The sequence below is a fragment of the Notothenia rossii genome (genome assembly GCF_949606895.1).
Source record: "Notothenia rossii genome assembly, chromosome: 4".
NCBI classification, from domain to species: domain Eukaryota; kingdom Metazoa; phylum Chordata; class Actinopteri; order Perciformes; family Nototheniidae; genus Notothenia; species Notothenia rossii.
Window position 1 is genome coordinate 27,773,450 of NC_136902.1, and position 17,398 is coordinate 27,790,847.

The 17,398-nt window shown below is 39.1% G+C and overlaps 2 protein-coding genes across 3 annotated transcripts; one reads left to right on the forward strand and one right to left on the reverse strand.

The window, feature by feature from the left end:
• Positions 1 to 266: 266 nt before the first annotated feature.
• LOC307035732 (dnaJ homolog subfamily C member 16-like) lies at positions 267 to 9,935 on the reverse strand. 2 transcript variants are annotated; one of them, XM_079675389.1, is made up of 15 exons: positions 9,724 to 9,935; positions 9,139 to 9,326; positions 8,982 to 9,048; positions 8,244 to 8,571; positions 7,943 to 8,127; positions 7,688 to 7,792; positions 6,917 to 7,075; positions 6,674 to 6,804; positions 6,335 to 6,518; positions 5,608 to 5,787; positions 5,431 to 5,507; positions 4,979 to 5,059; positions 4,702 to 4,791; positions 4,444 to 4,614; positions 267 to 4,357 (listed from the first exon to the last, which is right to left on the reverse strand). In XM_079675389.1, exons 2-15 carry the CDS (start codon positions 9,315 to 9,317, stop codon positions 3,916 to 3,918), a joined length of 2,379 nt encoding a protein of 792 aa, XP_079531515.1. In that variant the 5' UTR covers positions 9,318 to 9,326; positions 9,724 to 9,935; the 3' UTR covers positions 267 to 3,915. The 2 variants fall into 2 exon arrangements, with proteins under 2 accessions (XP_079531515.1, XP_079531516.1); XM_079675390.1 differs by lacking the exon at positions 9,724 to 9,935 and adding an exon at positions 9,560 to 9,717.
• A 191-nt stretch (positions 9,936 to 10,126) lies between these two features.
• On the forward strand, positions 10,127 to 16,790 carry casp9 (caspase 9, apoptosis-related cysteine peptidase). The gene is made up of 10 exons (XM_079675391.1): positions 10,127 to 10,445; positions 12,564 to 12,774; positions 13,604 to 13,687; positions 13,771 to 13,832; positions 13,940 to 14,116; positions 14,202 to 14,291; positions 14,403 to 14,550; positions 15,312 to 15,500; positions 15,803 to 15,912; positions 15,989 to 16,790. Exons 1-10 carry the CDS (start codon positions 10,314 to 10,316, stop codon positions 16,091 to 16,093), a joined length of 1,308 nt encoding a protein of 435 aa, XP_079531517.1. The 5' UTR covers positions 10,127 to 10,313; the 3' UTR covers positions 16,094 to 16,790.
• Positions 16,791 to 17,398: the final 608 nt, after the last annotated feature.

Here is a 17,398-nt window from a genome sequence, read left to right on the forward strand (position 1 = left end):
AAGTACAACAGAAGATTGCATTTTGAGGAGTTGTAAAGTAGCTCTTTGACACAAATACACAAATCAAAATGTAACATAATATATGTCTTCTCTGCTGTTATTAAAACGTAATGAGTTAATATCGTACGATTTAGGGAACTGGGTTCACCCCAGGGGTTCTAAGAACACCTTGTTGGATTTAGTCGAGGTGATAACACCCTTTGCACATGTTATATTTCTTTTTAAATTCCATAAGCTGTTAAAAAAGCTAAATTCTGCAAACATAATTAACAAACTTAAAACATTTTTATTACAACCAACAAGAGGATAAATGTACAACCGAAAATCCATCTGACATTTGCAGACATCGTTTTTACACAAACTTGTAAAAGAAAATCTTAATGAAAAAACTGAATAAAACCATACCTATTGCATTTTGATAAATCTATGTAAAACATTCACCTTATCTTTCAAGCTACATACTCTTTAAAATACAGTTCATATAGATAACATGATTATGTACAATATTTACATCACATTGTAACAACAAACTTATACCAAAGACGATTTTACACTTAGTGTGGACAAAACAATTGAATAACCAGAGCAAGCACACACTACATTTGACTTTACTTTCATAGGTGTGTTATTTAAGATGACTTAAAGATTATCAGTCAATCTTGGTAATTTCGAAAACATTCAGAAATTTAAATAGACAGGCTTTTAATAAATGTTGCTACATTAAGCTACTGGCTAACTGGGGTGGTTAAACTGACCAATACGTTATCATTACAGAAGTCTTGCAAAAACAAGTCAGCATTGCAGAGAACAATTATAAATAAATAAAATGGGCTGAGATGCATGGAAAGGCAAGACAATAAGTTCTAGAGACATGTATCTACATTCACAGTATTCATTAATAACCACTGCGGTAGTTATCCTGCCTCCATTAGGGTTTGAGAATATGACTCATTGTCATGAGGGCAGGAAAGCACAGCAGGTCAAAATGTTAGTTTTTTCTGTTCACAAGGCTGTAGCAGCAGCATTTTGCCTGGATAAATATGAATATCAACAGTTGAAAACAGCATGCGATGAGTGTAAGGACGACCTGTCCCACAGTAGTAACACTAAAACCAAGTTTATAGTATTCAATTAACTTTAAAAAAAGGTGCAGTGTGTAAGATATGACCAGAATCTTTGTTGAAAACATTTTAAAAACGAATCAACATCATAAACATTGTGAAGAAATTACAATGTTGCTTTTTGTCAATCTATCTGCAGAGATATCTACTGAAAAAAGCACGCTAACAGGCTAACCACGGCCCGACACCGTCTTGTAATACAACTTGATCCTCTAGCGGCCATATTGAGTCTATTATTTGTGTTTTGATAGTTTGTGTTACTGGATTAAATGTTAAGAGGTAGAAACTAGAACATTTCGTATTTTTGCTCGGTCATCCACGCAAGCGAAGGCTGCTTCTCTGTGTAGTGGCAGGCAGCTGCTTGGGTATACTGACCTTTAATATTAACAAATACAAGAGTTATTTTCCCATTTCGGCTGCTTTGGATTCAGTCCAGTGATTGAAGTATGAAAGTGTTGATGGACCTCACAGCCCTGAGGCCTGTACTACGAAGCCGGATTTTCGCTTAGCGAGCTAACTTCAGGGAAAACTCTGGGTTTCCGGTCCTACGACGCTGGTTCACTTCTTAGCGGGCTAGATCTCCATGTTAACTTATGCTGAACGGCTAACCTGGGGGGTATACTACGAAGCAGGATTTTCGTTTAGCAAGATAACTTCTGGGATTTCCGGTACTACGAAGCTGGTTCACTTTTTAGCGGGCTAGATCTCCATGGTGACTTATCCTGGAACCTAGTCTGTGCTCCGAAGCAGGATAGGTTCCAGGATAAGAGATCAACTCAGCGAAAGCACCACGCCTGCTGACCAATCAGAGCTCAGTGTGCGGAGGAAATACAGTTTAAACTGCTGTTGCAGGAAAGACGGCCGGCCAAAATCACCGACTTTGTGAATGTGAAAATTAATAGAATATCACCTCCCATCTTCAGAGCAATCTGACTATTATAACTATTATTATACTATTATGTTAAGAAAGCCTCATTAAATATCTGCCACAACATAAGTAACTGGATCAAAGTAACATTACGTTGCCTACAGTCCGCAGCACTGTGAGTACAGACGTCGATGTGTCCCCTTATCATTCATATCACATCATATCACATCATAATGTATCATATATTTCCTTATCTGAGTCAGCTGAGCCGTATCTGGCCGTGCAACACTCAGTGTCACATACTGTATGCAGAAGTATTATTTTAAGCAACACATTAAGTTGACGAAACACTCGAGTCAAATGTAATTAAAGTCAGATCCACTCGTGTCTTCGGGCAGTGATCTCATAAACCTGTTAATGTACGCATTCAAACACTTTCTCCATGTTTGTGATTGGTCGAATGCTCCAAATGCCACCCCTTTCATGTGAACGTGCACCTAACTAGATAGGACACGGCTTGCTTGAGCGAACGAGTTGATAGCCAGCGTTGTAGGACAGTTTAGCGAGAGCGGGTTTGTTTTGGATTAAGTCAACCGGATATCTCAAAACATATCCTGGACATGTTGAACTAGATTCGTAGTATACCCCCCCTGCTCCGGAGCAGGTTAGGTTCCAGGATAAGAGATCAACTCAATGAAAGCACCGCCTGCTGACCAATCAGAGCTCAGTGTGCGGAATTTAAAGCGATCAAGTCATATTACAGGAGAAAGGAAATACAGTTTAAACTGCTGTTGCAGGAAAGATGGCCAGCAAAAATCAACTGACTGTGTGAACGTGAAAATTAATAGAATATTACCTCCCATCTTCAGAGCAATCTGACTATTATAACATTAGCGTTAAGAAAGCTTACTCAAATATCTGCCACAAAATAAGTAACCGGATCAAAGTAACATAACGTACAGTCCACGGCACTGTGAGTGCAGACGTCGATGTGTCCCATTACCATTCATATCACATCGTAATGTATCATATATTTCCTTATCTGAGTCAGCTTCTTGAGCCGTATCTGGCCGTGCAACACTTACAGTGTCACATACTGTATGCAGAAGTATTATTTTAAGCAACACATTAAGTTGACAAAACACTCGAGTCAAATGTAATTAAAGTCAGATCCACTCGTGTCTTAGACGGGGGGCAGTGATATCATAAACCTATTAATGTACGCATTCAAACACTTGTTCTTTTACCAGCTGTATTCACCTTGCAGGTGCAGCTATGTGGCTTGTATCCTGGATAAAGTGTTTAAGTCATGGATCTTTAAAGTTTAACGTCTTCATATTTGTCTAATATTATAGTTGAATTTTCATTCAGGAAGTATGACGCGCTGCGCTGTCAGTACGCTTGTCCATGTTTGTGATTGGTCGAAAGCTCCAAATACCACCCCTTTCATGTGAACGCGCACCTAACTAGACAGGGCAAAGCTGGCTTGAGTTAACGAGTTCATAACCAGCGTCGTAGGACAGTATAGCGAGAGCGCGTTTGTTTTGGATTAGGTAAGGCGGTTAACTCAAACATATCATCCAGGTTAGGTTGAACCGGTTTCGTAGTATGGGCCTCTGGTAAGTGGCCGGTAAAAACAAAGATCAAAAAGAAGATTGCAGTGTTATTTCTGATTGGCTCTCAGAGTTTCGACAGTCGTTTTTTAAGCTAATAGCACATTAGTAACTAGTAAATTGAGATTGTACGGACCCAGTGGTAGAAGTAAAACGCTGTCCCGTTGATTCACCTGACTCGGTCTTACACATTGCACCTTAAACATCTGTAACTATTAAATATCTCAAGTGCAAAAATGGCAGCAGAACACGAGGGGATTCATTTTGGTGTGACAGTAGATAAATAAGAAGTCCCTTTCTCACTCGCCTCCATCTATTTACTGGGGGTGATCTTGTCAAGTCCTGGCCACGTGGGGATGTAGGAGCGAGGCAAAGTGCCTTCCATGAGCCTTTCCATCCATAGCCCCAGGCGGTCCAGCTTGTGGTGGATCTGCAGGGTGGATAAGCTACGGGATCGCTTGGATCTGCGCGGCGGATTGTCATCGCGGGAACTGGACCTCGACCTCCCCCCTGAAGCGGCCCCTTCATCCTCTGATGACTTGCTGTCTATGTCTTCCCCGGTGTATACGGGTTTAAACAGACAGAGGTACTTTTTGTGTCCGTTGAGTGCCAGCACGTAGCCTGTGTAGTCCATCTTGTGGTTTCCTGCGTCATCTTCATCGATCTGCATGGCGTCCTGGGCGTATTCGAGCAGTGTGTCCATCCACTCGCCGTGTTTGTCGATGTTCAGGAAGGAGAAATGTAGTGTCAGGCTCCTAGGGGAGTGTTGAAAGAATGAATTTGATGAAGTATCGAGAAAAAGGATTACACAAATGTGTGGAAAAGAGATTTTTTATCTCACCCTGTGAAAGAGTAGACCTCTTTAGCGTACTTGCTAAGTAGGATGTTTTTGGAGGCGTCAGTGAGCACCAGCACTATGTTCATGTGTCCTGGCCTCAGCTTCACCAGGTTGCTCATGTATGTGATGTCTGTCAGCTCTGTCACCTCCACAAAATTCTTCTTTGGAGGCCGACTAAAACCAATAAGTAAAATAAAAAGCTTAAAAGACAATTATAAATCCTTCACTGACTTTATATGGAAATTATAATTGTAATCTTGCCTTGACGCACTACCGTTCCCTGGTGACCCATTTTCAGATTTTGTCCAATCCTTTGCCTTTGGTTTAGTCTGCTTATCTTCACTGGAGTCACTTAAAAACACACAAAAACATTTTTTTCCAAACAGGGTTGCACTAGCGTAGAAGAGTAAATATTAAGCATCATTTTATTATTTTTATTTTACATTAGCTTTTTTTTTTATATAGTGTCTTACACTAATCCAAGGAAAGGCTGATGTTGCTATGGATACAGTTTTGGTGGATGGGTAAAGTAACCGACCTGAAGGCCTGGACGACGACAGTTCCAAACAAGATGAACAAGGCAGAGAAGATGAGGGACAGAAGAGGCATCATCTCACGCCTGCAAATCAACACAGAGACACATCTAAAGAGCTGCTTATTCCACTATGGCGATAAATACAGAAATAGTAATATTAGTATAAATCCCAAATAAAGTGCGGAGGTATGGCATTTGCCAAATGAATTATGCTAAAATTGCCCTTGAAGTAATGGAGTTTGTTGACGGGGAGAGTATCATGAAGAAGTGTTAATAATGTATATGTCAATGATAAAGGATTGCATCACCAAAACATTTTTTAAATAAGTGTTAGAAATGTTTTCTAGCAAATTAAATGAAAACTGTAACTCAGCAACGGTTATTCAGTAACATCAAAATCATGTTTTTTTTAAACATGTTTTTGGAGTTGCTTAAAACTAAACATCACTACCTACCAGTTGTTATGCAGAATATCATCGATGACTTCAGAGAGGTAATCGTACGATGCATAGATCCATCGGATAACAAACATCTACACAGAGACATTAAAACATTTAGTAACAGGACTAATGGTTGGTATCTAACACGGACAGGCATTGTAAAGCCCATTGCTTTACTCAAAGACAGCTTACAGAGGCAAACTCGTTGTTGAGCTCGGGCAGCATGGCGTCATGGACGAGGATGGACGGGTCCTTCTGAAGGCGCTCCAGCTCCTCCAGGAGACGCTGCTTGTCGTCATCGCTGCCGTTCCAGGCGGTCACTGGCTTGAACAAGGCCTTCCCTGCAGCATTACGCCTCTCCAGGATAACCACCTGAGGGAAGAAAACCCCTGTTAATATTATTTATGTCCGTACATTTCTCCTCAATTACATTTAAACATAACATTGGAGTATAATTTAAATCTGTTAATGTAAGTAACTGACTGGGGAAATTACATGGTGATTTATTTGTTACCCTGTTTTACCCAGTTCACCTTTAGTCTTTTTAAAAATGTATGAATTTTACAATTTGTATCTACATTTTTCTCATACTCTGAACTTGAAATCTCCAATTCAGTAGCACTTAGATGAACCATATAGATACATACCTATCTGTATGATGATGTTTGTAAAGAGTAGTTTGTTTATATATCATTCATAGCCATAACATTCCTAAAAACATTCCCGCTATTTGTTTTGGCAGTGAAGTAAAATCCTTCAAATCATAATCTCTTCGTCTCAAATCTTTGTAAAAATACATTGCTTAGCCAATAGCTTTCATGCATTCTATATCGAAAAGTGGTACCTGTTCGCAAATGACCATAAAAGCTTTAAATGAGCTGAGCAACTTAAAGCTGTGGTGTTGGTTGAACAGGTGTACCTGTGCTGGAGACTCTGCAGTGTCCTTGTTCTGCATGAAGATGTCACAGAGAGGTTGCTGTAGCCGTTGGTAAACATATGAAAATCTCACTACTTCCTTGCTATTGGTAGAGGCAAAGGAAAGAAATGCTTGGTTCCCAAAAGAAAAAGTCTCTTCATCGCCTGTTATCAGCAGGACACAGTATCTGAAGAGAGGAAAGACATAACATAATGCAAAAGCTACATCTCTTAAAATACTTCAAAAGAAATGTGGAAATTATAGCATCGAACAGAATTATTTTGGTTCTGTATTTTAATAGTCTCTGACAAAAAAAAGAAAGGAGGTGTAAGATTCTCTTACTTTCTTCTTCTATGAAACTGTTTGACAGGACAGAGCTCATCAAAGAGTTTCTGATTGACCAAACGTGGCACGAGAAGAAAACGGTTGTTTGACATGAACTCATCAATAATTTGCTTTTTCATTCCTTTAGCCTGCAGAGAACAAACATATCCATGAATAAAAAAGAGTGAATGAACATTTTTGTGAACAAAAGTGCAGTGTATAGATAACAGTGAATAATAGCTCTCTGCTGCTGTGACTGACCTGTATAATGTCAGCGGGCTTTTCAATGCTCTCTTTGAACACCAACATGGTCGGAGCGTAGGTGTTAATATTGAACTGTTTCTGCAGATCAGCGGTCTCTGAGAGGCCCTGGTCCACATAGCCAAACTGCAAGTAGTCCTTATAGGCAAACGCTGTGAGCTATGAAGATGTAGAGAGAAAGGATTGACATGTAAGCGATGCAATTACTGGTACTTTTCTTTAAAAATAAAAACATAGCCTTTACCGATGATGGATTGAATTTAGTTAAAATATCTTAAAGTGTAACAATAAGCACATTTGCCAAACTTAAAAAAAAGAAAATTAAAAAGTGAGTCACATTTATCTTGAGGTCAATAATTGGCCAATTTGCCTTTTTTGGAGATTCTGTCTACTCTTATAATACCCTAATTGCTACCATGATAATCCAGATGATGGCACTCTTGAATATCCAACTAATTTAATAATAAATATATTTTTTGTTTTCATTTAAAAGCTGAATATATTTCACTAATAAGTGAAAACCTTTTAACCTTTTCTCCTTGACTGAATTATCGACTCAGATAATTTAGTCAAGTTCATCAAGCAAAGAAAGTATTAAGCTTTTGGAGAATTATGGTACCGCTGTATAAATATACTCGTGTTTTTATTTATTTCTATTTTAATAGTCTCATTTTATTTTCTTGCATATCTTTTCTGTACTGTATGTACTGTAAAAAAAAATGTTGCATATTTTGTGAATAAAAAAAAGCATTTCAAACTGCAAGAGCCTACCTTGTAAAGCAGAGGAACTACAGGCACTTGGTCAAACAGAAGCACATGAGGCTTGTTGAGCTCATGCCAGCTGCTCAAGAACTGCAGGTAATTCTTGTCGGTGACCTGAAGTACACAAAAAGCACAACATTTAACTCATTTTTTATTGTGTAGCCATTAAAAATCAGTACACCTAAATCTTACATGGCCAATATTTTAGTCATCCTCCCTAAAAATGTACTGATTGCAAAAAGTGTAAGATGCGGAGATACATACCCACTCTACAAGTCTTTGAGGGAGAAGGTCTTCTACAAACTGCCTGAGGTGCTCCTTTGCTACAGCGTAATGGAAAAACGTCACTTTGCCATTTATAACTCCCAGTATGGATGGTGTGCGGTGAGCGCCAAGGTGATTGGCTAACCTTCTTTCATAGCCAACATCCACCACACCTATCCCGACACCTGCAAACACAGCATTTTCTCAAATATACACACATCAACCTTTTCAAATCGCCAAAATGCACACAGATGGCCGGGCTGCTCAATAATTCTGCATGATTGACAGGCTATTTCCAAACCTAGAGTCTCCATCTCCTGAACCACCTCTTTCCAAACAGGCTCAATGTGGATGCAGCTGAAGCACCAGTCGGACGTGATCTTTATCAGATACGGTCTCTTGTAGCTGTCAGGCACCACCTCGTTGACATACTGGTTAAAGTGCAACGTGTACTTGCTGTCAGCAAAGTCCCTCTGGTTCTTGCTGTTAAAGGGAAAGTTGAAGAAGGACTCATCAAAATAAAAGCCTTCCTGGCGCTGACCGTAGCGACTGTTGCCGCCGTATGGCTGCGTGTCATCAGTCTGCCCATAACGGTCGTAATTGGCACGTTTGTCTTCACTGGACAGGATCTGGATTTAGGATGGAATAAATATAAATACAGAAGAAAAAACCTAAATATCATGTGCAATATGACCATTCAATATCATGTGCAATATTTAGATTTTTCAATATTGGGCCCAATATTAGCTTTCAATTTTAGTAAACATATTATTATTCATTTATCTTACTTTCAATGTTTTCTTTTAGGACATTTTGTTAATATTACTTCTTATACACACTGTTTGTTTTTTCATTCTTATGTTTTGTTATTTTTGATCAATCTCTGGCAAGAATTTCCTTCTGAATTATAAAAATGATATCTTATCTTCCTTCTTCCTCATGCACATGTTACGGTCTTTTATCACGGCTTACACAGAATATATGATACTTACGGTAACCCTGCGCACAATATAATGATGAATTTGGACAAATGACTAACCTCATAAGATTTAGTAATCTTAATAAACATGTCCTCAGCTCCTGGACTCTTGTTTTTGTCCGGATGCCTTGACACAAGAAGAAGATGCTTATTATAAGAATACATGAAAGAGGTTAACAAAACAGGCCAGTGACACTGCACTGTGAGAAATACTTACCATTCTTTTGCCAGACGCTTGTAAACCTTTTTGATCTCAGCCTGGCTTGCACTCCTGGTTACTCCCAGGATTTTGTATGGGTCCATCTCATGCCCAGCAGCATGGGCCACTCCTGTGAGCAGCACCGAGAGGACCAGCACCAGAGCCAGCGGTGCGGACATCTTTGATCCTGCCATCATCGCAGAAACCTTTTGCACATCACAAGAATAATCAACAGTTAAGGTGGATTCATTCTGAGGATGTTCAGGCGTCTGCAATCATGACATTGCCTTTAGCTGACTTGCAAATCTAAAACAGCATGTCTTCCATACGGATGTTAGCATAGTAATGATGAAAAGGGATGACAACCGGGTAGCTATATTAAAACGGCATTTAGCATGCTAACTACAGAAGCTAGGCAGTAGGCTATGTGTCAACTTACAAGTGCAGAACAGATGGTACCGTATCATAATGCAGCTGACATGTCAGTAGGATGTGACATTAACCTTATTCCTCGAGGATAAAGACATTCATGCAGTTTTTTCCTTCATTAAGATTAGTTGCGTTGCTAGCTAGCTATCTAAACGCAACAAGCTCTAAATTCACCTGAAGCAGATGCAGTCAGCCGGTCGTACGTCACATATTTGATGAGCGTTTTGATGTTCCTCGGCTTGATGTGAAGAGAAAGCGAGATGCACAGGGTGTGTTCCGCAGCATCCAGCAGCTCCTCCAGGGCGAGATCACAAACTGCTGCTGATAGGAGAGAGAGGGGGAGGCGCCCAGTGTCGAAATTAATTTGGGGATATTGAGTATTTATGACACCTAATCATTTGCTTCATATGTTTGTGTTCGGTTTAACGCCCGTCGCTCCGTGTTCATGCATTATGTTACGCTGGTATTGCGGCAGCGGTGTGCGGTAAATAAAATCAAGCGCACCCTGTTTTTTACTGTAGGTAGTCTCTCAGTGGACCAATCACAGACAGCGGTGATGTAAACAAGGAAATTGCTAATGCAACCGAGAGGAAACAAGAGAAATGAGACAGGAACTTCTAATATCTTTACGGGAACAACGTATCATTTCGCTTTCACAATTTAAGGATAACGACTTGCTCTGTTGTTGAAACAAGATTTTCGGCTTTTATACGGCTTTTACGATATTTTTCTGTCTACCTCGACGAATTAGTGTGTAGTATTAAATGGAGGAACGCCAAAAGAAGATCCTCCAGCACAGCAGGACCAGTCTGGTGAGAGACTTGGACCCATCGAACCTTTATGATGGTCTTATTGAAAAGGGAGTTTTTACCCAAGACATGATCGATGAGATCAAGGTAAGACAGCTGTATGGGTCACGTCATTAGGTTGCAGATTCATTTATACATGAAGTAGTATTTATTCCAGTGTACAGTAATTCATTTTACATTCTGTTCTTGTTCATCTTGTTCTATTTTACATAGACACCTGCATTAACTTGATCACTTTCAGCATTCTCTGCCACATTTAGCTTATTGTATCTTACATGTAGCCTAATTTATATCGTTGTTCACTTATTCTGCCTTACTTCCACAATGTTCTTGCAACATAATCTTGCACTAATTTATTTCTTCTCTGTTTCTTCTTGCACAATTGTTATTGTTTTTATTGTTTTATGTTTTATATGTACAGTTGGGCAAAAAAGTATTTAGTCAGCCATCAATTGTGCAAGTTCTCCCACTTAAAAAGATGAGAGAGGCCTGTAATTTTCATCCTAGGTACACTTCAACTATGAGAGACAGAATGGGGGGAAAGAATCCAGGAAATCACATTGTAGGATTTTTAATGAATTAATTGGTAAATTCCTCGGTAAAATAAGTATTTGGTCACCTACAAACAAACAAGATTTCTGGCTCTCACAGACCTGTAACTTCTTCTTTAGGAGCCTCCTCTGTCCTCCACTTGTTAACTGTATTAATGGCACCTGTTTGAACTCGTTATCAGTATAAAAGACACCCGTCCACAACCTCAAACAGTCACACTCCAAACTCCACTATGGCCAAGACCAAAGAGCTCTCAAAGGACACCACAAACAAAATTGTAGACCTGCACCAGGCTGGGAAGACTGAATCTGCAATAGGTAAGCAGCTTGGTGTGAAGAAATCAACTGTGGGAGCAATTATTAGAAAATGGAAGACATACAAGACCACTGATAATCTCCCTCGATCTGGGGCTCCACGCAAGATCTCACCCCGTGTGGTCAAAATGATCACAAGAACGGTGAGCAAAAATCCCAGAACCACACGGGGGCACCTAGTCAATGACCTGCAGAGAGCTGGGACCAAAGTAACAAAGGCTGCCATCAGTAACACACTACGCCGCCAGGGACTCAAATCCTGCAGTGCCAGACGTGTCCCCCTGCTTAAGCCAGTCCATGTCCAGGCCCGTCTGAAGTTTGCTAGAGAGCATTTAGATGATCCAGAAGTGGATTGGGAGAATGTCTGTCATATGGTCAAATGAAACCAAAATATAACATTTTGGTAAAAACTCAGATAGACGTGTTTGGAGGAGAAAGAATGCTGAGTTGCATCCAAAGAACACCATACCTACTGTGAAACATGGGGGTGGAAACATCATGCTTTGGGGCTGTTTTTCTGCAAAGGGACCAGGACGACTGATCCGTGTAAAGGAAAGAATGAATGGGGCCATGTATCGTGAGATTTTGAGTGAAAATCTCCTTCCATCAGCAAGGGCATTGAAGATGAAACGTGGCTGGGTCTTTCAGCATGACAATGATCCCAAACACACCGCCCGGACAACGAAGGAATGGCTTCGTAAGAAGCATTTCAAGGTCCTGGAGTGGCCTAGCCAGTCTCCAGATCTCAACCCCATAGAAAATCTTTGGAGGGAGTTGAAAGTCCGTGTTGCCCAGCGACAGCCCCAAAACATCACTGCTCTAGAGGAGATCTGCATGGAGGAATAGGCCAAAATACTAGCAACAGTGTGTGAAAACCTTGTGAAGACTTACAGAAAACGTTTGACCTCTGTCATTGCCAACAAAGGGTATATAACAAAGTATTGAGATGAACTTTTGTTATTGACCAAATACTTATTTTCCGCTATAATTTGCAAATAAATTCTTTAAAAATCAGACAATGTGATTTTCTGGATTTCTTTTTTCTTCTCATTCTGTCTCTCATAGTTGAGGTATACCAATAAAGAAAAACAGGCCTCTCTCATCTTTTTAAGTGGGAGAACTTGCACAATTGGTGTCTGACTAAATACTTTTTTTCCCCTCTGTATGTTGCATTGTTGGAGGACCCTGGGATTGTAAATTCCATTACTACACTTTAGCTACTGTGCATATGATCATAAAGCCTTTGAATGTAATTTAATTTGAATTGAGGTTAATACTTTGTGGGATTACTATACAGCAGTTATTTGACTGTGGTGTTGGTACACCTGTCTCCTGTCAGAGCTCAGGGACCAGACGTGATCAGGCCAGGCAGTTGGTCCGGGACTTGGAGACCCGGGGGAGTCGAGCCTTCCCGTTATTTCTGGAGTGCCTTCAGGAGGCAGGGCAGCACAGTTTGGCAGAGCTCCTTCAGAGTGGAGTTCCATCAGTTCAGCTCCAGCCTGCTACTCCTACCCAGACTGTACGCCCTGTTCTCCAGCCTCTGCCAGTGTGTGAGTGTGTGATACTGCACTTTATTTCACCTGTATTAATTTCACAACAGAAACATAACTCTGGTCCTGTAATATTAAAGGCAGACACCACAGGGGAATAAGTCAAATGTATAACTATGAGATATTACCATTAATATCATCCAGATGATTATTCCATTTAGGATTTTTTTTGTGTATAGCAAGTTTCTTTTAAATGTTATGTATGAATGTGTTATTGAGGCATTGTCTTAGTAAATGTGAGCTCATGTTCATACGTTTTCTGACTTTGGGTAAAGTCAGTTTCAAAAGTCTTAGTTTTATATTTTGACATACTAGAGTCGAAGAATTGTACAGAGGGATATCATTTTTTGGATTGCCATGTTTTTAAATTACAAAAATAGTGTGCTATATAGTATATTTTGTGCTACTGAAGTTGAGAGTATAAGAAAAAATAGTTTGGGGTATACAGCCATTAAATATATTTATTTTAAAAATGTACATTTTGCAAGACACTACACATACTGTAAACAGAAAAATCAACTAATAGATATAACCATAACACTTCGCAAGTGGATTTCTTACATTAAGACATGTATTTTTTATATAACTTCTAAAATGTTATGTTTGAATAAGCAAATTAAGCCATTTAGGAGGAATCTACAGCCCAACTATAAAATAAACACCTTAATGTTTATTATGGTGGTTTTTTGTCCATTAATCCGAAAGAAGACCTGTTATGGAAGAAAAATAGCCAAAAATCACAAAATGTACCATTCTTTGATGTCTCATATATATATATATATATATATATATATATATATATGTATGTGTGTTTTTTGTTCCCTATTAGCCTCTCCTATGGATGTAGATAAGAACATTAAATATGCTGTCCGTGTTCATCCAATACCAAGACCCAGTACTACTCCTACTCCATGTAAGCTTTATGGTACATTTCCATGTTCTTTACAGGCTGGTATGTTTATTGATGGTTAACACGTATTCATTCTCATGTCACAGCACCTGAAAGGGAGTACATGAGACAGAGGCCACATGGCAGAATTAGACGGGATAGTATTCAGGTAAGCAGCATTTATTTATCATGTGCTTATGACCAACAGAAGATACAAAGTTTGGAAAAAGCATTATGTATTAACATCATGTCTCTTTTTTCCTCTACGTGATTCAGAGCTATAAAATGGATGCCAGCCCATGTGGACATTGCCTCATCATAAACAACGTAGAGTTTGAACCCGAGAGCGAGCTGAGCAATCGCAAAGGCTCCAACATAGACTGTGACAAACTGGAGAGTAGATTCAAGGCACTCAACTTTATTGTGGAAGTTAGGACGAACCTGAAACAAAGAGTAAGGAGATCTCTTCTTTTTCTGTGTATTAAAACTCATGTGAAAATGCATAACTATATAGCTAACTGTTATCACTGCATTTCAGCAAATCAAACATGAACTTTCATCTTTATGTAAGAAGGACCACTCACAATATGACTGCTGTGTGGTTATCATGCTGTCCCATGGGACTGAGGTAAGCCATGTCCTCATGTTCTTTTGTAAAATCAGAAAACACTTTTCTCTCTGGCCTGCTCAAGTTCAAATCCAAACGCCTTATAATGTACGCTCATATATTTTGTTATAGGTGAGTCACAACCGATTCCCTGGTGCTGTGTATGGTGTGGACGGACAGCATGTCCCAGTTCAGCACATCACAAACTACCTCAATGGCAAGCATTGCCCGTCTTTACAGGGCAAACCCAAACTGTTCTTCATCCAGGCCTGCGGAGGAGGTAGCTAACGCAGAACATACAGTTAATATAACTCAGTAACAAAGCATGTGTACATTTTCTTTATACTTTTGTGGAACATCTTTAAATTACAAACTATTATCACTGTTTAACACCAATTCCAAGAAAAAATAATAATCAAAACATAACATGATATTAAATAGAAGGGGGTTTATTAAATATGTAACGTAAGTACAAAAATGAATTGGGTTTAGGTAGAAACACATTTTGTTTAAAATGTTCTTTTGAAAAAATTACATGCAAAAAAGATGTACCGGTACCTTTATTGAAATGGCATAGTCATGTTAAACCTAAAAGAAAATCTGGTATGTTGGAGAATCAAATGATTTCAGGTAAAACATGACTGTACCATCTTTTTTTTTTAATTGTTCTGCTTCCTGCATATTACTGAAGTAATTCAGAGAGTCTTAAGGCACTCTTTTGTTAACGATTAAAAGAAGATTTTCAATGGCAGAAAACTGAGCAAGATTTATATAATACAATTTGTTAAAACAAATATTCTGAACTCAGTTTTGCATAAAAACACCAAACTAAACTATGATATTAGACCGGTATAACACCCTTTAGTGCTCTTGCACCCTGTCCCAAAAACAAAATAACAAATGTTTCTAAAATATGTAATTATATTTTTTGACAAAATACACACAGATAACCATCCCAAATGAACGCTTAAGAGTTCCCTGCCTGGATAAATATCTGTAATGAATCCATAAGTTGAACTTGTTGTTTCTCTTGTCCCGCAGGTGAAAGAGACACAGGCTTTGAGGTGTCCCCTGACGAGGTTGAACCCTCCCACGGTGGAGCGGATGATCAGACGGACGCCATCCCAATGTCGTCCAGCAGCGACTCCCTGAGCATGTCTGATGAACCAGATGCCAGAGTAACGTTGCCCACCCCCAGTGACATCCTGGTGTCCTACTCTACCTTTCCAGGTGTGTGTGTGTGTGTGTGTGTGTGTGTGTGTGTGTGTGTGTGTGTGTGTGTGTGTGTGTGTGTGTGTGTGTGTGTGTGTGTGTGTGTGTGTGTGTGTGTGTGTGTGTGTGTGTGTGTGTGTGTGTGTGTGTGTGTGTGTGTGTGTGTGTGTGTGTGTGTGTGTGTGTGTGTGTGTGTGTGTGTGTGTGTGTGTGTGTGTGTGTGTGTGTGTGTGTGTGTGTTGCAATTAGTCACCTGATTGATAACTCTAGAGATACACTTGCTTTGTATGTCCTTCTAATGCCTTTTGTGACAAACGCAGGTTATGTTTCCTGGAGAGACACCCAGTCAGGCTCCTGGTACGTGGAGACACTCGATGGTATTCTTGAGGAAAATGCTGCTTCCGATGACTTGGTCACAATGTTGATGATGGTGAGCTTTTTACCATTTAGAGCTTTTTTAATTTCAAACATGGACACATCTGATTGTTGTTTGTGCTTTTTGTCAGGTCAACCATGAAGTCTCTCAAAACTCAGCAAAAGGGCTCTACAAACAAATGCCTGGTTCTTTTAACTTCCTCCGCAAGCTTCTCTACTTTCAAACCCAAGCATAGCGGTAGAGTTCCGTTCAGGAAAGGAAAGTTTACTTCATGGATGTAATTTCAAAGATTCAAAGGGTTTATTGTCATATGCACAATAGCTAGAGTGTAGTTGTTGGTAATGGAAATCTAAGCCTCAGGCTCCTCAAACAATGAAACATACAATACACTTGAGACATGAGAAAGAAAATAGTGCAAATAACATCATTGTGCAATTGGGATTTCTGAAGTGTATGAACTTGTTAAATGGTTTTTACAGACACAATCATGTCTTAGTGTACATTTCTATTGTTTGTCACATCTTGCAATGTTTTTAATTGTTTTAACTTTTTGGGTAATGGTGTAGAAAATATTTATGTACTGTGAAAATGTTCTCCAGTTTATAGGCTTGTTTCTCATTGACACTAGCAGCTGTCGAATTTCAAGAGTAGACAATCAACGTGATGTTTCATTTGTACTCTGAAAATTGATATTAAAGACGTTGCTTTCTTATAAATGTTCATAAACAAATGTGAAGTTATGTCTCTTCTCAAATACAACGCACAAATGAATGCAAAGTTATTTTTATCTTTATATCTGTATCGCTGCCTCTAATTTAAAGGTCACCTACTGTATTATGCAAAATCCACTTTTTCATGTCTTTTATACATAAACATGTGTCCCTTCTCCGTAAAGAGATTGTCCATTTATATAAAAACCTGTCTGAAAATGAGCTGATCAGATTTTGGCCACTTTATGATGTCATAACTTTTTTTGGCTTGTGTAACCATTAGCCAATAACCAACCAAGGTAACCCCCACCTTATCACCTGAATCTCCTCCTGGAGCACCATTGTGTTCTTTTTAACCAAATATCTCTCAGAGGGGCGTGGGGAGTGGCTCCTTATTTTCATCTGAAGTAACAGCCAGAGAATCAGCTGTTTGTATATATCTGAGACCTATAATATATTGATGAAAACAGTATAATAGGGGACCTTTAAAATGTTTCAATTATTTTTTTAATTAGAAAGATACAGATTTTACCTTATTAAAATGTATTGATTTTGTTTATTTCACAGGCACAATGAACAGGAGGCAACACAATGTCTGTAGTTGCTGCAAAGTTTGTAGCCTAAAAATAGCATAAGATGAATACATAAGCAATAATAATCAGATGTAGGCCGTATCAATTACTGTAAAATTAAACAGGGATAGACATGGGCAGCAGTAAAAGCAGAGCAGATACATAACAATGTATTGAGCATTGGGTTTTTATGAGTTATGTAAGTATTTTTTTATAATAATGAGACTATTTTAACACAATGAAGCTCAGCGCAAGTTC

What these genes read in the sequence shown, in the direction of transcription:
- LOC307035732 (XM_079675389.1), bottom strand. Translation starts at nt 9,317, where the DNA reads ATGATGGCAGGATCAAAGATGTCCGCACCGCTGGCTCTGGTGCTGGTC. An exon ending in GATATTCTGCATAACAACTG is followed by an intron (nt 5,060 to 5,430) that starts GTAGGTAGTGAT and finishes GTTGATTTGCAG; the next exon opens with GCGTGAGATGATGCCTCTTC. An exon ending in GGGAACGGTAGTGCGTCAAG is followed by an intron (nt 4,615 to 4,701) that starts GCAAGATTACAA and finishes TATTGGTTTTAG; the next exon opens with TCGGCCTCCAAAGAAGAATT.
- casp9 (XM_079675391.1), top strand. Translation starts at nt 10,314, where the DNA reads ATGGAGGAACGCCAAAAGAAGATCCTCCAGCACAGCAGGACCAGTCTG. An exon ending in CAGTACTACTCCTACTCCAT is followed by an intron (nt 13,688 to 13,770) that starts GTAAGCTTTATG and finishes CTCATGTCACAG; the next exon opens with CACCTGAAAGGGAGTACATG. An exon ending in CATCCAGGCCTGCGGAGGAG is followed by an intron (nt 14,551 to 15,311) that starts GTAGCTAACGCA and finishes CTTGTCCCGCAG; the next exon opens with GTGAAAGAGACACAGGCTTT.